This window comes from Aspergillus ochraceoroseus (assembly GCF_002846915.1).
Source record: "Aspergillus ochraceoroseus IBT 24754 chromosome Unknown P175scaffold_1, whole genome shotgun sequence".
In the NCBI taxonomy this organism is placed as follows: domain Eukaryota; kingdom Fungi; phylum Ascomycota; class Eurotiomycetes; order Eurotiales; family Aspergillaceae; genus Aspergillus; species Aspergillus ochraceoroseus.
Genome location: NW_024468476.1, coordinates 752,603 through 771,169, shown reverse-complemented (window position 1 = coordinate 771,169; position 18,567 = coordinate 752,603). Strand labels below are relative to the sequence as shown.

Sequence of the window (18,567 nt, the reverse complement as noted above, 5' to 3'; positions counted from 1 at the left end):
GGGCCCCGCTGACGTAAGACACAAAGCGTCAAGTGTATAGCTGTCCAGAACCCGGCTTCAGGACAAACCTGCCCACGCGATTTCCGTCAGCTTTATCGTCGCTTTAATCGACTGCCTGCTCATATTTTTTTTGCCTCACACTCTGCCGATTGTCAATGAACTTTTGAGGTGACGGTCACGTCCCACACTTTGACTTTGTCAATGAGTTTGGGCTTTCTGCCCACCATCTCCCTGCGGCCATGAGGTTTGCTGCGTATGCTGGGGTAGGAGCTTGTGAACACACGACACTCCGTTCAGGATGATACTGACTTTTCTAGGCCTCCGTGGCTTTAGCGACGGGCGTTTTTTTAAAAGCGCTCCATCAGAGGGCAAATTTCTACGCTGCCTGCGTATATCTCTCCCAAAGCAGTGCAAATCTCATGGTATGTTGCCGTTCTACCGATGCTTTGCTTTATTTGCCGGTCTGGACCTAACTGTATCTAGATACTGACAAACGTATGCCTTCTGGCTGTCGGTTTTCTCCTGTTTTGGCTCCAACGACTTCTCTACGGACCTTTGCGCCCTATCGAAACGGAACAGCTTTACGAAAAGGCGTGGTTTGCGGTGACGGAAACATGTTTGGCTATGACAATATTTCGGGGGGAACTCGGGGCTTGGTTTTTAGTCATGTTTGTTTCACTGCTTGTAGGGAAGGTCTGGGGATGGATCGGTGAAGGCCGTGTCGAATATCTCGAACAGCAACCCCCAGCAAACCCCGTCCTATTTCATTCCCGGCTGGCCCTCTCGCTCCTTTTGTCCGTGATGTTCAACACCTTCATGTTGAAGTACTGCATCGACACCGTTTTGGAGCAAGCGCGCCCCGATATGATGGTCATGTTCGGTTTCGAATTCGCTGTTCTGACCATTCTTTCGAGTTCGACAGCTCTCAGATATTCAATCTCGCTAGTTGAGATATACATCAATCGCCAGCAGATGAAGGCTAGAATCGAAGAGCGACGCCAGGAAATCAGAGTAGCCCGTGAACAGGCTATGGCCCGACAAACAGAGTCCGGAGATCACTCTACACTTGCCGACTTGCTCGATGAAAACGATATTAATGAGATGGAGCTTGATGTTCCCGGTTGGGAAGAAAAAGGACGTTGGGTTTTCTATCTGGACCTTCTGACCGACTTCCTCAAGTTAACTGTGTACTTGACCTTTTTTGCCATCCTTTTCACTTTCTACGGGTTGCCCATCCATATTCTCCGCGACGTGGTGGTCACCATCCGCTCATTTGGTCGACGAATCATGGACTTTGTTCGATACCGTAACGCAACTCGTGATATGAACCAGAGATACCCGGATGCCACGGCTGAGGAAGTTGCGAGAGAAGAAGTGTGCATTATCTGCCGAGAGGAGATGACTCATTGGCAACAGCCTGGAGATGGGCAAGCTGTCCCACCAAGACAAGTATCGGAAAGACTTCGTCCCAAGAAGCTACCTTGCGGACACATCCTCCACTTCTCCTGTCTGAGGAGCTGGTTAGAAAGGCAGCAGAACTGTCCAACTTGTCGTCGACCGGTTATTGCGCCCGCTCGAGCCAACGGTGCCGTTGAGGGCGCCAACCCTGGGCAGGCTAATGGCGCACCTGGGCAACAGCAAAATATGCCAGGAGGAAACCAGCAATTTGGTAGGAATGGCCCTCCGAATGGGGCTCCTAGAGCTCGAATTTACCAGTTTGGGCCTTTCAGGATCGGCTTTGGGGCAGGAAGAGGAGATCTATTTCATAATTTCCACCAACAAGTTCATCAAGGCAACAATGCCCCATTTCCGCAGGCAAACAATGTTATTCCTGCGGCTGCTAGGCAGATTGGCTTTGGATTCGGTTTCGGGCGGCCTCCCCCTGTACCTAACGCATCCCAAACAACATCAACGCCCACATCCCATGTTTCTAACATGCAGAACCAACTGGATCAGATGGAGCAGCAGATTATGCATGATATCAATAGTCTCCGTGTGACTGCGGATCAGCTACACCTGGTGCGGCTGCTACAGGCCGAACTACAACGCCTTCGTGCCTTGCAGCCACAACCAACAGACGCCCAGACAAACATTTTGCCACCCTTTTCTCCACATATAGCTTCTTCGTCAACAACAACAATGCGTCGCCAGTTTGTATCAGACCCCGGGGCTCCATCCATGACCACAGGCGATCCTCAACTACCCGAAGGGTTGACCCTTCCTCAAGGCTGGAGTCTCGTTCCTCTCCACTCCGCCGATGCTGGTTCCTCTGGGATCATAAACCAAACTACCAATGCCACCGCTTCAGACCTGGCAATTCCAACACAGACCACCAATGATTCTTCTCCCCAGCCCTCGACTTCAGCGGTGAATTCCGACAGTGCCGACACTGCCAATAATGACGCTGCAACTGTTTCCACTCCTAGACCTCAAGGGCTACCCAGTTGGCAATTTGGATCCAGCTCCTCCGAAACCGGCGCTGAATCTCTTTCTCAACACTGGACCGATTTGAGCGCGGAGACGGACTCAGACCAAGCCCTTAACTCGTCGACCAACCGCACCGAGAGCAACGGTACCGGCCGGCGAGAAGAGTCTATGGCGGAACATCAGACGTCAGGCTCACCGTCCAAAGGGAAAGCTCGCATGGCGACGGTAGAAGATGTGGCAGATGATGAGACATGACCTTGACATTGTAATCTTGATACATTATTTCTTCCACTTCGCTTTTCGTGATAACCCTTTGCTCACTTAGCACTTTTACATTTTTTTTGGATGATGCATATTTTTTTATATTCTCCTACTAAGTTGCTCCTTGGGACAACCATTGAACGGCATTTTTTTTCAGCAGGTCCGGATTATAACCCGGGTACTCTTGCGCCTGCTGTAGATGGATCAGAGATGATCCTTTGCCCCCCTAGTTTCCCAATTTCTTTTCTTCTTCCTTCTAGGGTTGAATCCCTCGAGTGAACGCAGGTTCCTACCCCATTTGTACATACGAGCCAAAATCCATATACCACAAGGATAACAGGATGAGAAATCTACTACCCCCTGAGATTTAACCTAAACAATATATTGGTGGGCAGAATCCCAAGGGCACGACAAACAATAACCTGTCGCGCTTTGATTGAGAGCGCATGCTAACTAGAAGGTAAATGATATCCAGGTAGTGAGGCATTATCCCTAGAGTAGGATTGTAGTACGGTGAAAGAGTTGAAATAGAGGACTATTTCTGATCGATGTCGTCCCTTTCTCACAGGTTACGTATGCAGTGATATATGTTACTTCTTTGCAGGTTAAGTCTCTGACATCTAAATAAAGGTTGGGGGAGAATCCAGAAAAGACGCGTGGAAAGATGCGATACTTGGTCTTTTGTCTCTTTTAGACGATTGGCGGATTGATTTGCACTAAACTGGATATCAGGGGGATCGTCTGGCTCTTCACCCAATCACCATTACTATCACTTCATCTGCTGCAGGCCAGATTTCCCTCGCAATATTGCCTCCCTTGGTTCGTCTTGTTGTGGGGGAGGGAAGACAACTTAGACAAGTCTGAACTTTCCAGAAGAGACTCGTCCACTTATGCCGAAGTGATTTCATGCTTTTTCTCTCCTGACAGTTCCGCTCGTTATCATCGTCGTCATCATCATCATCACCACCACCACCATCATCATCCTCAATCATTGCGTCGCGATTCATGCTCCGCTAAGCTATCAGCTCCCGTTCCCGACCCGTTCCAGCCTTTTTGCGTACGTTTCTCGACCAGTCGGCTGAGTTTTCCTCTACAGTCGGACTCTTTTCCCGCTTCTTCTTCTCTCTCCTTTAAGCAGGCAGTTCCAGCCTCGCATGTTCTCTCTAGGTCGCAGGGCAAGACAAGTGGCCTTGGCATAGTTACATTGATGCTTGTCAAGCACTAAATACTTAGTTGGCTGTAAGTTGGCCCCATTGTCAGGATCCGAGTGAGGTTTGTTTCATGATGGAATCTGACCTCTAATACTTTCAGTAATCTATCGCTCAAGATGCAAGTTAACTGACATGGTTACTGCACAATAGGTCGCCTATCGTTCACTCGTATCTGCATTGACATTGGATGCCCCCTACCCATGGCTTCACCACGGCGCCTTGTGCCCCTTTTCGGCTTCGGCTTCTTTCTTTTCTTCCTTTTCGGTCTCTACAATCTCTCCAAGCAATGGAAAAATGTGCCACAAGCTATCGGGTTGGGTGAGATGGTATACCCGCCCTCTGCAACACCGTCTGGACACTGGAATATCAGCGCCGCACCCTCGAGAGAACCCTACGCTCCTCGACCCCAGTTCATTCCTGGAGTTCTAAGACCGGAGGGTTACGAATATACGAAAATTTTGGTGGTGCCGCGGACTAGCAGTGAGGATGCGTCGTGGATCGAACGGGAACTTCCGCTGTGGCAGTCTGCCGTCTATGTTGTCGACGACCCCTCTGCGCCATTACACCCACCAAAGAACAAAGGACATGAGGTAATGATCTACCTCAGCTACATCATCGAGCACTATGATCAACTGCCGGATATTATGGCTTTTATGCACGCGCACCAGTTTGCGTGGCATAATGATGACCTTTTCGGGGGGAACGCGGCTGAGATGCTGCAACGCCTCAACCCAGAGCGGGTGATTAGGGAGGGATACATGAACTTGCGTTGCGGTTGGGCCCCTGGTTGTCCTGACTGGCTGCACCCTGGTACCTTGGAGCCAGACGCCTCTAAACAGGAGGAAGTCCTGTTGGCTAGGTCGTGGGGAGAGATCTTCCCTGATGACCCCATCCCGGATGTGCTAGCGCAGCCTTGCTGCGCGCAGTTCGCTGTCTCCCGCGACCGAGTTCTTGCCATTCCCCGCGCACGTTTTGTCTTTTACCGGGACTGGATCCTCCGCACTGAACTGAGCGATTATATCTCCGGTCGGATTTGGGAATACCTTTGGCATGTTGTTTTCACTGGCCAAAATGTAGTATGTCCCAAGGAACATATCTGTTACTGCGACGGCTATGGAATTTGTTTTGGTGGAGAGGAAGAGTACTCAAACTTCCGGAATCTAAATACTGAGCGAGAGAGGTTGGAGGAGGACCTCAAGCGATGGCGTAGCCGTGCGAATGTTATCGAATCTGCTCGGCTACGTGGTACCCTCGGCGAGAAAAGCCACCTCACTGTTCCCGATCCTGGACAGGATATCATCCTTGAAGATGAGATTTTTGCTAAGGAGCAGCTAATGGACGATCTGCTGTTTAATGCTAGTGTACGGGGACAAGACCCGGCTGCCAGAGCCTTAGAAGCGGGGGCGAAGGTGAGGTGACGAATCTTCTATTTTCTTGTCTATACATTTCTTGCTACATGTATCCATGTTAGCCGATCGTACTGCTCAGCCGGAGTTTGGTTGTCTTTGTTTTTGTTCTTTTTAGTTCAAAGCCCTGTTGGATCGCGGCGTGCTTGATTTGATGAGCGCTGGGTTTGGTGTTTGATGTGTTTTGGGACATATGGATATCTACTGCCGCTATTTTGACATTTGGCTGGCTCCAAATTGATCTACCAAAAATAAAATGACGAGGGGTTAAGATCGAAAGTAATTTCCATGCCTTCCTTTCAAGAAGTTTATAGTACTTGTCTTTTTGTCTGCAGGTAGATGGGGCCTTGTTGCCTGAGGAATCCACCTTCACGTGCAACAACCGGGCCGACCTTTTTCCATTAGGCATAGTCGAGAAACTCTCATCTTCGGAGCCAAAAAGTTTGCACTGTCTGTCCATTCTCCAAACCACGCAAACAGCGTCATCTCGCCGCGCCGAGCTATCTGATTGATCGACTTATCGCGACTTGCCCAAGCCTACTGGACCGAGAGTTGGAAGCTTCAAGCTCTCCGTCTATCGCCAGGTTTTTTTTTTTTCAAAAAGCGAAGTCGTATCTGCTTGTTCTCGCCCTTGGAGGGTTGGAGTGGCACACACGAACACGTGCCTTTCGGTCAGCAAGGGGAGCTTCGGTGAGCCGTATTGACCTTTCGTCTTGGATTTTAGCGCATTTATTTGTATCTTTGGAACTTTGGGACAATGGTTTCTGACTGCTGTTGTGTTAGATGGAGATTTTATTCGAAGGAATTTGTAAGATTGAAGCTTGAACGCAGAACCTTATTGATCTGTGGGCTGTTGGAAAGAAGTATCCGAGGTCGCTTCAAAGCGTTTCCTATCTTCCCCAAAGTGAACTACTAGCCGTGCATCGAAACTACATTTCCCCGGGTGTACTCTTACAATCCTTAAATCGCAGCGTCTTGGGCATCCCCAGCGGATGAGCGTCCACCATGGCGTCTATGTCTACATCGAACCACCAACATCCCCCACCTACTTCGGCAGGCGACTTCGCCGGGAATCCACCGCCGTCTACCTCGAACCCTGATCAGAATTCGCATCTCGCAACAAGTGGGTATGCGCCAAGCGAGAATCAGCTGGCCGGGTTGGTGGAAGCAGCCACAGCCGCCGCTGGTCAGGACGTGTCTGAGTGGGCTGCAGCTGCAGCAGTCGCTGCGGCGGCCGGTGCAGCAGGGAACCAGCACCAGCTAGAGGGATACGGCCCAGACATCCATTTAGATGATGATGGCTTTGGCGAGGCAGCCTATGGGTCAGGAATGGGCAGTGGGCGACAATTCCGCGGAGCGTCCGCCAACGAGCCAAGCCAGTCTTGCGGGTTGACACGAACAGCAACCAAAAAGAGGAAACGAGGCGAGGATCCTCTTGATCCAGCTTTGACGGCCTCTGGGGCTGGGTTGGGTGGCGGTCATCATCAGGCCCAGGCACACCACCAACACCAGCAACATCATCCCAATCACCACCCGAATCCGTTTGGTGGCGATGGCCTGGAGATTCGAAACACCCCCCCACAATCACTGTCGGATGCTCGTGCTGTTGGGTTACATTCTGCAGCTGCACTGTTCCGTCAGCCATCGAGCAATAAAAAGTATACCCGTCCGCCTATGTCGAAGTTGTTTTCTTCTCTTGAATTGTCCCCGGAGAATTTCTTGCATCTGCAGGCAGCTGCTAAAGCATACATGCTTGATGACCGACACCCGGAACGTCGCGACTGCGTTGGCCAGCGTGGTAAAGGGGATACGGAGATGGTTAAGCTGCGGCTCTGGAATTGCGTGCGTCACTTTCTCGAGGTTGAGGGGAATGGCCCAAGATTTTTTGGGGAGCATGTGGTCAACGAAGGCATAGGACCGCGCACTTACATATGGCCGAGGGACCAGCAGAAAATCATTTCTCTCGTTATCCCGTTATTGAGGAGGATGGTCACCAACGAACGCCAGCGCCAGTATGCCGTCGAAACAAGGAAAGGTGGAGGCACCGAGGAGCGGAGGCGCCGCAAGACAGAGGACAGTATTCAGAATTTCAACAGTGCAAGTCCTCCCAAGTTCACGGCGGAAGAACATCTTCAAATGCACGCGCAGCATCACCTTCCGGACGAGTATACGCCAACCGAACCTCCATTATCAGCCCCACCACTACCCCATTCGCAGCCAGCCCCGATGGCAGAATTAGGTCTAATGGACCTCTTCGTGGACGGATACACGAATGACTGGAATACTTTTGCCAAATCCTATGATATGTACAATGAGAACTACGAACTTGACAACCTGTGGTCGCTTTCTGGCCTGCAGCTGGGAGATTGGCGTGGACTAGTCGCGGCCGTTGATAGCCATTACCAAGTTATCCACGGTGGCGATTATCACTGCAACAACTACTGTGAGAGTGACAATGTTGGCCGCATCGTTAACTCGGATGCAACTTCAGATTTGCGCTGGCGCATTGGTGGAAGCTCAAATCTTCCTGCCAGAAACGAGTTGTAAGCTTTGCCTTCCTTTAATTCAGATACGTACCTACATTAACAGTTAATCCTCCCTCCAGTGCAAGCAGCATTACCCGTGATGTATCGCGGATTATCCGGGATAACCTAGCAAGACATAATAATGGCCACAGCCATGATCCGTTGCCTCAAGCCGAGCCAATGCCGCCACCCAATTTCTCGCACCCATCCGAACCTGCCAATACAGCTCCGACTATTCATTCTCCTCTCCACCTGCGAATAAATATCCTACAAAGCGGCAAACGCATATTCTCTTATTTAGATATACCCGCAAACCAGTGCCCCGACATTCCCTCTACGAAACAACTCATCTGCCGTCGATACACCGGGGACCCTGCCATCCCATCATACGGGACTATGGAAACTGCTCCTTGGAACTCATCAGCCAGCTGGCAAATCAAAGTCTGGCTTCCGGATGGACTAACCCCTATCGAAAATGACGGCGACTGGACACTTGCCCTCCTGTCTGCTGAAAAGGTAGAATGGATGGACGGGGAATTAAAAGTCCTGATTGAAACAGAAGATACCTCTTGATTGCACCTTGATACATAATTTATTCTTCGCGATTCCCTGGCACACCTTCTCGAATCTGTTACGAACCATCATACCCACCTTGCTGAAAGCTTTGATGATGACTGTAATTTTACTTTTTTGTCCTGCCTTTTTTTTTTTTTTTTTTTCCCCTGGGGACGTTTTTTTCTTCTTCTTGATTAAGGAATCGCCTTGAGCGGCGCACCTGTATTCTTCAGAATATATTTTTTTTTCTTCTTCTTCGCCACCTTTTTCTTTTCTCTGTGAATCCCCCATGTCGCTTAAAGTGTCTCTGAGTCTCAAAGCCAACGTCAACGCCAGCGCTAATGTTAATGTGTGGACATTGTATGAATATGCACACTAATACACAATCACCCTCCAAGCACTACACGATTCATTATAGTCTTCTTTCCCGAGTTCTAGCAAGGTTAAGCCTGAGCTACATTTGTCTCTTGATACTGGTATCTCACGCACTTATAGAAGGCCCGGCTTAGAGCTATGTCATCATGAACCAGTCGGGGAATGAGAATGAGAATGACACCAACACTGCATAGTGGAGCTTCTTGGGACGGAGTACTGCTTGTTAGGAATCGATCAGGAGTCTCTCCGTTCCTACCCAGTAGCACCTAGACACATCGAAATGGTTATCGATACACTGATTGCATTACAGGAGAAATCCCGTCCCATGGGTACCCTAGGTACTCCCGTATTTGGGGGGGGATTATGCAGAGATATCGACCAGAAACATGAATATATATACAATAAAAATGCCTCCGTTATGATTTATTCGATTTATTACCACAAGAAGAAACAGAAGCAGAAGCAGAAGCAGGCGTAGAAGTAGAAGTAAAAGTATAGAAGAAGAAGAATATCCAGAGATAGATAGATAGATAGATAGATATACATATCCTCTGTTAAGATGCGGTGGCCCCCCCAACGGGCGCTCAAATATCAATTTCCTTAACGGGTAAATATAACTCGGAATCCATACTATCTATCACGACAGTCTTGAATGGCGCAGGCAAGTGGGGTATTTAAGAAGTACTGGGGAATTTACCTTGGTGTTCATATCCTCAGCACAGGCTAGCATGTTCGGTCCTAGATGGGATGTACGAATTTACCCACTGTCTTCTATCTATAAGCGGGAGCTAAGGACTTGATAATTCTATTCTACTGTCAAGCAAGATTCAAGATCCTTCAGTCTTCATTCGATCACGATGCTTTGATATTTAGAGCTATAAGAGCTGGTAACCTGAATAGCAAGTAGGCTTCGGGAACGACCACAAAAGGACGATCTAACCCTTGTCCTAGAGGATGGAGCAGCAGCTTAAATCCTGTTGCATCGGGTGATGTGTTAATGGTCGTGCTCAATGCAGGCTTGGACTGGGCTTCGTGTTGTTGTTCACACAAGTAGTTCAGTCAACGAACAATTCTCTGGTGGGAGTCATATCGTAAGCCTTGTTTGACGGGATTTCGATGCGCGGTTGCGTTGCGGTCGATGTGCAGTCCGTTTTGTCCTTGACATCGGAAGGGCATTTACACCTAGCTTCTTTCACTTTGAAGCCGCTAGCCAGGTGACTGATGGATCCAGAAGAACCTGTTCTTCTCAAGCCTCATGCTAAGCAGCGGATTGCGAACCCTGTCGCCCAAAGTTGACACATCCATGAGTGATTCAAGGTGAGAACAAGCAGTCATGTAAGATCTAGTAACTTAACAAAGCACCGATTAACTGGCGGTTGTATCGGAAACTCCCATGGCTGCCTCTAGGCGGGCTTTTTTTGCTCGACGCTTCATCTCCCGTTTAGAAAGAGGGGTCTCGCTCTCTTCCACGGTTGGCTCAGGAGCAAGTGACGCTTTCCTTTTCAGACTGTCACCATTGCCCTCTGCTTGTTGTTTGGACTTGGTAGCTTTCTGACTAGCCACCGATGCAGCTGATTTAGGAGCTGGTCTTTGCCCGCCATCGACAACGTCAATAATCCCGCGCCAGCTGGTTCGCTTGAGACGAGCTAAAGCGGTCACTTTTCTTGCTTCTGCGCAAATAGCCTCCTTGCCTAGCTCCTGTGATAGGCCCCAAACACGTGCTAGGTTAATCACATCCCATGGAGCCCGCACGCCTAGCGCCCTCCTAGTCTCACTTGAAACAATGATTCCCCTCCCGCGAGTCGCTCGAATTAGAGCCATGGCATTGCCGATAAGATTTCGTCGAGCTTCTAGTCCACTGCCTGTGACCCCTGGACCATAGCAAATCTCGAAACGTATTCCACGTGCGATAGCCGCAGAGAGCATTTTGAACTTGAAGTGATAAGGTTGTCTCACAGAGAGGTCCAGAGAGATCACATCGCATTCCACATTGGTGCATGCATTCAACAATGCTTTCTCATTTACCGGTCGTAGTGCAACAAGATCATAGACTTGAGCCAGGCTGACGAGACGCTGGTTTTGAGCGGGATCAGAAAGCGCCAGGTTGAGGCGCGTGAGGACCGTGAGACCTTGGGGAATGTTGGCGGGAAGCGGAGGAGGTGTAGGGTTGGGAGGAAGTTTGCCGTTGATGGTCTGGGAGAGAGCTACCGTTGTGTAACCGACTTAGGTAGTTGTCAGGTCAGCTTTTCATGTGCCTTGAATGTAGATTCTGCTGGGTCTCGTGCCTGGGGAAAAACATGAAGGAAAAAGATGATCACTCACGTTCAGCTAGAAAACTCAGGGTCGCAGATATATCCGGGTCATCTGGACTGAACGGCACATTAAGGTCATAGAACATGGTGAACCTCCTGAAATTTTTAAAGGCTCAGTGCCAGCCTCAGTTGTATCTTCTCCTCGTACTTCTAAGAGATATCAATGCAGCTCGCTCCAACTGTCCCAGAAAGGAAAGCCAAAATCACGCCGCATTAATAGTTTCTCCGGAGCCCGGCCGCATGACCGCCGTGGTCCCGTGACTGACAAGGCGGAGCGAAACTGTCTGGGCCAATCCGAGATTATTAGCAGAATAGGTTGAGCAGACCACTTTCTTCCCAGTCTGATTGTTGTTCAGGGCGATAGCGCGGCTGCAACTGTTTGGACAGGATCATCGACCCCTGGTCTTGCAGCTGTTGTTGTCTGTCCTCTTCAATTTTGTTGTCTTCACTGTCGCGAATTATCTCAGGTCTCATCGCACCGTCCTCACCTACCCCGCCGCTTTCGACAAAGCTTTGAATATTCCGATTGTGGGCAGATTTTAAAATCGCTCCTCAGCCGCCATCACCATGGCGCGCGTCTATGCTGATGTTAACAAGCATATGCCCAGGTCCTATTGGGACTATGATAGCGTGAATATCTCCTGGGGCGTTCTGGAGAACTACGAAGTGGTCCGCAAGATTGGTAAGTTGCCTCATCTTTGGTACCCGATCTGCCAAGATACCAGGATTGCGCCAGGACCGTAAATGCTGATGAACGCTCGTCTAGGACGGGGAAAGTATTCGGAAGTGTTCGAGGGTATCAATGTTGTCAACTACCAGAAGTGTGTTATCAAGGTTCTCAAGCCGGTCAAGAAGAAGAAGATTAAGCGGGAGATCAAGATTCTTCAGAATTTGGCTGGCGGACCTAATGTTGTAGCCCTTCTGGATGTTGTCCGTGATAGCCAGAGCAAGACCCCGAGTCTTGTTTTTGAATACGTCAATAACACCGACTTTCGCACACTCTACCCCCGATTCAGCGACTACGATGTCCGCTTCTACGTGTATGAGCTGTTGAAGGCATTGGATTTCTGTCATAGTAAGGGTATTATGCATCGGGATGTGAAACCCCACAACGTTATGATCGACCACGAGAAGCGAAAGGTTTGTCTTTCTACTCCTGGCAGTATGCAGCTTGCTCTAACAACCTCTTAGCTCCGCCTAATTGACTGGGGTCTCGCCGAGTTCTATCACAAGGGTACAGAATACAACGTGCGAGTCGCCTCGAGATACTTCAAGGGTCCGGAGTTGCTCGTTGATTTCCAAGAGTATGACTACTCCCTAGATATGTGGTCTCTGGGTGCCATGTTCGCCTCGATGATTTTCCGCAAGGAACCTTTCTTCCACGGCAACAGCAACTCCGACCAGTTAGTGAAGATTGCCAAGGTTCTGGGAACCGAAGAACTGTTTGAATATTTGGACAAGTATGAGATTGAGCTCGATCCTCAGTATGATGAGATCTTGTCTCGCTTCCCCCGCAAGCCTTGGCCCTCGTTCGTCAACGCGGAGAACCAGCGTTTTGTTAGCGATGAAGCAATCGATTTCCTTGATAAGCTTCTTCGTTATGATCACGCGGTAAGACCAACCGAATATAGCTTGTCTTTATTAGTCGCTGACAGTCTTTAGGAACGTTTAACCGCCCAGGAAGCTATGGCTCATCCTTACTTCACCCAAGTCCGCGCAGAAGAAGCGGCTAACCGAAACAACTCTATGTCTTCGTGATATGCCTAAACACCCAACATCGGAATTATACTTTTGACCCTGAAATACTCCGCTCTGCTTGAATTCGTCGGGTAAAACGAGTGATGGAATACGGACGGAGACGACGATGACGATGACGAACAGACGACATACAACTAATATCATGTTGGGTATTGGACCCATTCGAGCCCATCCTGGAGCTCGATTCTTTTGGCGTATCCAGTGGATGGATTCACGTGGAAGTCATTCAATAGGGATGAGGCTTTATTTCTCTGTGTATTCTGCGTAACCAGACTTCACTTTCCCCATTTCATCATGAGATTTCACCTTTTGTTCTCCGCCTTACTTTTCTTTTCCTTTTTTCCTTTCATACTCTACGAAACTTTCCGCGTCTTTTTATTGTCCTTTTTCTTTTTCAATTTAGTGATATTGCAATTGTCGGAAGGGTTTATACATAGTTTATGCGTCATTGAAAGGCGTGGGGGTCTAGTTTGGTGCTCATATAATCCTATCATGATCATACCTAAAGAAATCAGCCATTGCATCCTATTCTCTTCCAGCCTTCGTCTCGTGTATATTATAGAAACGGCCCAATTGACAGAGATGAGTGCTTACCGGTCACGTGGTATGAGCTTGAAACTTTTTTTTTTCTTCGGCGGCTTCTCCCTGCGCAGTGAGTCCATGAGATAGCACAGAAGGACAGAAAGCAACACAGTCAGATTCTCTTATTCTGCTTTCTATTTTAATACCTCACTTGATGCACCGTCAGCCTGATTGCAAGGCTTCAAACGCTTTCCCTCCAATCGCACTCCGCCGCCTGGGTTCTCCTGGGCCCCGCACTAACAGACTTGATTCGTTCCGCTCTTTGCTTTGCACCTGGGAAATTTAATTTGCCCGCAGTTCGCACAACCTCCTACCCCTCCCCCTCCATTGCTCTGTATCGCCGTTGAGTCATCGGTGGTCAAGATACTTATACGGCGATTTGTGGCGCGAGTGGCGCCCAGGAGTCTCTCTCCTCCAATATACCGACCATTTTCCAAGATGGCTCAAGCCTCTGCTCCCGAAAATCCAAGTGAGCTCTTCCTGAACCCCCCCCCTCATCAGCGCATGGCAAGTTAGCACCACTAACATGATCGATGGGGTTTGTAGCTGGTGAGCCAACGGCTCCCAAGGTCGATGGTCCATCTGGACAGGATCCCACTGTTCCGAAGGTGAAGAGTGAGAAAGAGTGTAAGCATGCATTGAAATCTGAATCGCCGCTTCTTGACCCCGATATCTTTGCGGGCGCAGTCTGCTAACCGGGTTTGGACTCGTATTAGTGGAGCGAGAACGTCGAAAGGCCGAAAAGTTGAAGAAGTTCCAGGAAAAGCAGGCCGCAAAGGCAGCTAAACCCGTGGCTCCTAAAGCCGAGAAGAAACCCAAGATTGAGAAGGAGAAGACAACCGATGCATACGATCCCAGAACTATTGAAGAAGGTCGATATGAGTGGTGGGAGGAGCGTGACCTCTTCAAGCCTGAATTCGGCCCTGACGGCAAGGTCAAACCCGAAGGTTACTTCGTTATTCCCATTCCTCCCCCCAATGTTACTGGCTCTCTTCACATGGGTCATGCCCTCACCAATGCCCTCCAGGACACCATGATCCGTTGGCAGCGCATGAAGGGCAAGACTACCCTGTGGCTCCCCGGTATGGACCATGCTGGTATTTCGACTCAAAGTGTGGTTGAGAAGATGCTCTGGAAGAAGGAGAAGAAGACCCGTCACGACCTGGGTCGCGAGGCTTTCTTGGAAAGAGTCTGGGCTTGGAAACACGAATACCATGGAAACATTGGCAATGCTCTGCGTCGCGTTGGCGGATCTTTTGATTGGAGTAGGGAAGCCTTCACCATGGATGCGAATCTCTCTGCCGCCGTCACCGAAACATTCGTTCGCCTCCACGAGGAGGGTATCATCTACCGTGCCAACCGCCTGGTCAATTGGTGTGTTGCCCTGAACACCTCTCTGTCTAACCTCGAAGTGGAGAATAAGGAAATTGAAGGACGCACCCTGCTCGACGTGCCGGGATATGACAAAAAGATTGAGTTCGGTGTGTTAACCCACTTCTGCTACGAGATGGATGGTTCCACAGAGAAAATTGAGATTGCTACAACTCGTCCTGAAACCATGATCGGCGACTCCGGTATTGCTGTCCACCCTGACGATAAACGTTACAAGCACTTGATTGGCAAGAACGCCCGCCACCCCTTCGTGGACCGCTTGCTTCCCATTGTTGCTGATCCCGAGGTTGACCCTGAGTTCGGTACTGGTGCTGTGAAAATCACACCCGCCCATGACTTCAACGATTTCAACCGCGGAAAGGCCCACAATCTGGAATTCATCTCTGTCTTGAACGATGACGGTACCTTTAACAAGCGTGGAGGTCCTTTCGCTGGTATGAAGCGTTTCGATGCCCGATACAAAGTCATCGAAATGCTCAAGGAGAAGGGTCTATACGTCAAGTGGGAGAACAACCCCATGAAGGTCCCTCTTTGTGCTAAATCCAACGATGTCATCGAACCTATTCTCAAGCCCCAATGGTGGATGAAGATGGAGAGCCTTGCCGAGCCCGCCATAAAGGCCGTCGAGGATGGAGAGATCATTATCAGGCCCGAGTCTGCGGAAAAGAACTACTTCCGCTGGATGAGAGGTATCAATGACTGGTGTCTGTCTCGACAACTCTGGTGGGGTCATCAAGCCCCTGCTTACCTGGTGAAGCTTGAAGGCGAGGAAGTCGATGATAGTGACGGTAACCTTTGGGTCACAGGCCGTACTGAGGAAGAAGCCCAGAAGAAGGCTGAGGCCAAGTTCCCTGGCAAGAAGTTTACCCTCATGAGAGACCCTGATGTCCTGGACACTTGGTTTTCTTCCGCTCTGTGGCCATTCTCCACCCTTGGCTGGCCTCGCCAGACCCACGACCTGGAGAACCTCTACCCCACCTCCGTCCTTGAGACTGGTTGGGATATTCTTTTCTTCTGGGTTGCAAGAATGATCATGTTGGGCATGAAGATGACCGGCAAGGTCCCATTCAAGGAGGTTTACTGCCACTCTTTGATCCGAGATTCTGAGGGTCGCAAGATGTCCAAGTCTTTGGGCAATGTCGTTGATCCCTTGGATGTTATGGAGGGTATTCAACTTCAGGACCTCCATGCCAAGCTCCTTACCGGAAACCTTGCGGAGAAGGAAGTCGCTACGGCTACCCGGTACCAGAAGAAGGCGTTCCCCAAGGGTATCCCCGAGTGCGGTGCTGATGCTCTACGCTTTTCCCTTGTTTCTTATACTACTGGCGGTAAGTCCCCACAATACTTTCAGAGACACGAACATCTTCTAAAGAAACATTAGGTGGTGATATTGCATTTGACATCCAGGTAATCCACGGATACCGTCGTTTCTGCAACAAGATCTACCAGGCCACCAAGTACGTCATGGGTAAGCTAGGTGACGACTTCAAGCCCCAGGCAACTGCTTCCAAGACCGGCAAGGAGTCTCTCTCTGAGCGCTGGATCTTGCACAAATTTAACACTGCCGCTAAAGAGGTGAACGAGGCTCTGGAACAGCGTGATTTCTCTGTTGTTGCTACTACCATCTACCAGTACTGGTATAGCCAGCTGTGCGATGTATTCATTGAGAACTCTAAGTCTCTCCTGGCTCCAGAGCTTCCTGAGGAGGTTCAGCAGTCTGCTAAGGAGACTCTCTACACTGCTTTGGAAGGCGCTTTGACCTTGGTCCACCCCATTATGCCTTTTATCACCGAGCACTTGTGGCAGCGCCTTCCCCGTCGCCCGGACGACGACACAATCTCCATCATGAAGGCTAGATTCCCAGAGTACAAGGCTGAGTTTGATGACGTTGCGGCTGAAACTGCTTATGAGCTGATCCTCAACTCCTCCAAGGCTATTCGCTCGATCCTGGCTCAGTACGACGTCAAGACAAAGGGTGATATTATCATCCAGACTTACGATGCCACCAGCTTCAAGACCGTCTCTGACGAACTCCACATCGTCAAGTCTCTCGGTGGTAAGACACTCGGTGAGCTCAGCGTGCTCGGGCCCGAGAACACTGCCCCCCCATCTGGATGCGTGGTGTCTGCCGTCGGCTCCGAAGCCGCGGTTTACCTCCGTGTCTCCAAGGAGGTGGCTCTTGAACAGGAAGAGAAAGCCAAGGCTAGCTTGGACAAGGCCCGCGAGACTGTACGCCGCCAGCAGACTCTTATTGGAGGTGCTGGATGGCAGGAGAAGGCAAAGCCTGAAGTGCGCGAGAACGAAGAGAAGAAGCTTCGGGATGCGGAGAGTGAAGTCGCTCGTTTGGAAGAACAGATTCGCGAATTCGAAAAGCTGCGATTAGAGTAAACCATTAACTACATATAGAAGATATGTTTGAATTCAAGATATATTCATTTTTTTTTCCCCTTCCTCTCTCTCTCTCTATTTTTGGCCTCTTGTATTTGTGATTATTTTGTATCGCTTATCGATAAGCAACGCCAAGACCTTTCCGCCAAAACTTTTTCACTCCGCCTTTTTTTTTTCCCAGTCGCTGATTTTACGAAGACTGGAAAACTCCAGCCAACATCACTAGTTTTTATCCCCCAAGTGTCCATCACGCTGGTCAAAATGCTTCGCGAAGTGTAAGTTTATCCCCTTAATATCGTCACTGAACAAAGGAGGAAATGATTCTCAGAGTTGCTGTTTTTCTGAAGACCCCATCACTGATATAAAAAATCTCTGCGACAGAAAACCCAAGAACCCGCGCACAGCCCGCATTCTCAAGGCCAAAGAGCCTCAGCTGATTGAACAACCGAAACGCACCTTGTTGCTGCACGGTTCAAAATGCCCGGCCCCTCTCCACACGGTCCTCAAAACCTTCCATTCCCTCACAACACCACACTCGGTCCTTTTCCACAAGAAAAACGAGAACATCCACCCATTCGAGAATGTCGAAAGCCTGGAGTTTCTGGCCAACAAAAATGACTGCGGCATGGTTATTTTCGGAAGTAGCAACAAGAAGAGACCTAACTGTTTGACGATGGCCCGGGTTTTCGACTCTAAGGTCCTGGACATGTGTGAATTGCTGCTCCTTCCTAACTCTGAGGGCGATGAGGTTCCCTCTATGGACAAGCTCGCTATGCATATCGGTGTTGGACTACGGCCGCTTATGCTCTTTTCGGGCAGTGCTTGGGAGGACTCTACTTCGACGGTGCACACGACTCTGAAGAGCATGCTTGTGGATTTGTTCAAGGGTGAGACCGGTGAGAAGATCGACGTTGAAGGATTGCAGTATGCGTTGATGGTTGCCGCCGAGGAACCAGCTGCGGGACTGGCCCCCGTTGTTCATCTACGGTGGTACAAGCTGGTTACCAAGCGGAGTGGGCACAAACTGCCCCGGGTTGAGTTGGAGGAGATTGGGCCCAAGTTTGATTTCAAGGTTGGACGTATTCAGGAAGCGCCCCGGGATGCAATGAAGGAGGCTATGAAGCAGGGCAAGCGGCCCAACGAGAACATGAGGACGAAAAAGAACATTAGCATGGATGTCATCGGTGACAAGGTCGGTCGCGTACATCTGTCGAAGCAGGATCTGGGTGGTCTGCAGACCCGTAAGATGAAGGGATTGAAACGACGGGCCGGCGTGGAATCGGACGAGGAGGACGAGGGCGATGTGGACATGATGGACGTGGATGAGATTTCGGAGGATGAGGGCCGCAAAAGACCCAAGCGGGCATGATGATTT

At 49.8% G+C, this 18,567-nt stretch overlaps 6 protein-coding genes across 6 annotated transcripts; 5 read left to right on the top strand and 1 right to left on the bottom strand.

Annotated features, from left to right (window-relative positions):
* Positions 1–80: 80 nt before the first annotated feature.
* On the top strand, positions 81–3,092 carry hrdA (E3 ubiquitin-protein ligase HRD1). Its single transcript, XM_040900464.1, has 3 exons — positions 81–263; positions 318–422; positions 484–3,092. The coding sequence occupies exons 1-3, from the start codon at positions 240–242 to the stop codon at positions 2,680–2,682; spliced, it is 2,328 nt and encodes a 775-aa protein (XP_040755267.1). The 5' UTR covers positions 81–239; the 3' UTR covers positions 2,683–3,092.
* Positions 3,093–3,861: 769 nt separating this feature from the next.
* On the top strand, positions 3,862–5,342 carry P175DRAFT_08487 (DUF3431 domain-containing protein). Its single transcript, XM_040901115.1, has 2 exons — positions 3,862–3,927; positions 4,000–5,342. The coding sequence occupies exon 2, from the start codon at positions 4,100–4,102 to the stop codon at positions 5,315–5,317; it is 1,218 nt and encodes a 405-aa protein (XP_040755266.1). The 5' UTR covers positions 3,862–3,927; positions 4,000–4,099; the 3' UTR covers positions 5,318–5,342.
* Positions 5,343–5,894: 552 nt separating this feature from the next.
* On the top strand, positions 5,895–8,546 carry P175DRAFT_0448772 (uncharacterized protein). The gene is made up of 3 exons (XM_040894424.1): positions 5,895–5,995; positions 6,089–7,848; positions 7,911–8,546. Exons 2-3 carry the CDS (start codon positions 6,311–6,313, stop codon positions 8,401–8,403), a joined length of 2,031 nt encoding a protein of 676 aa, XP_040755265.1. The 5' UTR covers positions 5,895–5,995; positions 6,089–6,310; the 3' UTR covers positions 8,404–8,546.
* Positions 8,547–10,125: 1,579 nt separating this feature from the next.
* On the bottom strand, positions 10,126–11,158 carry P175DRAFT_0527328 (uncharacterized protein; the record flags this gene model as incomplete). Its single annotated transcript, XM_040899512.1, has 2 exons — positions 10,126–10,982; positions 11,083–11,158. The coding sequence occupies 2 exons, from the start codon at positions 11,156–11,158 to the stop codon at positions 10,126–10,128; spliced, it is 933 nt and encodes a 310-aa protein (XP_040755264.1).
* Positions 11,159–11,639: 481 nt separating this feature from the next.
* Positions 11,640–12,830, top strand: P175DRAFT_0429005 (casein kinase II subunit alpha/alpha'; the record flags this gene model as incomplete). Its single annotated transcript, XM_040893339.1, has 4 exons — positions 11,640–11,754; positions 11,839–12,212; positions 12,264–12,683; positions 12,735–12,830. 4 exons carry the CDS (start codon positions 11,640–11,642, stop codon positions 12,828–12,830), a joined length of 1,005 nt encoding a protein of 334 aa, XP_040755263.1.
* Positions 12,831–13,500: 670 nt separating this feature from the next.
* P175DRAFT_0513000 (valine--tRNA ligase) lies at positions 13,501–18,561 on the top strand (the record flags this gene model as incomplete). The annotated part of the gene is made up of 6 exons (XM_040898723.1): positions 13,501–13,881; positions 13,959–14,039; positions 14,129–16,132; positions 16,186–16,227; positions 16,378–17,133; positions 17,540–18,561. Exons 1-6 carry the CDS (start codon positions 13,851–13,853, stop codon positions 18,559–18,561), a joined length of 3,936 nt encoding a protein of 1,311 aa, XP_040755262.1. The 5' UTR covers positions 13,501–13,850.
* Positions 18,562–18,567: the final 6 nt, after the last annotated feature.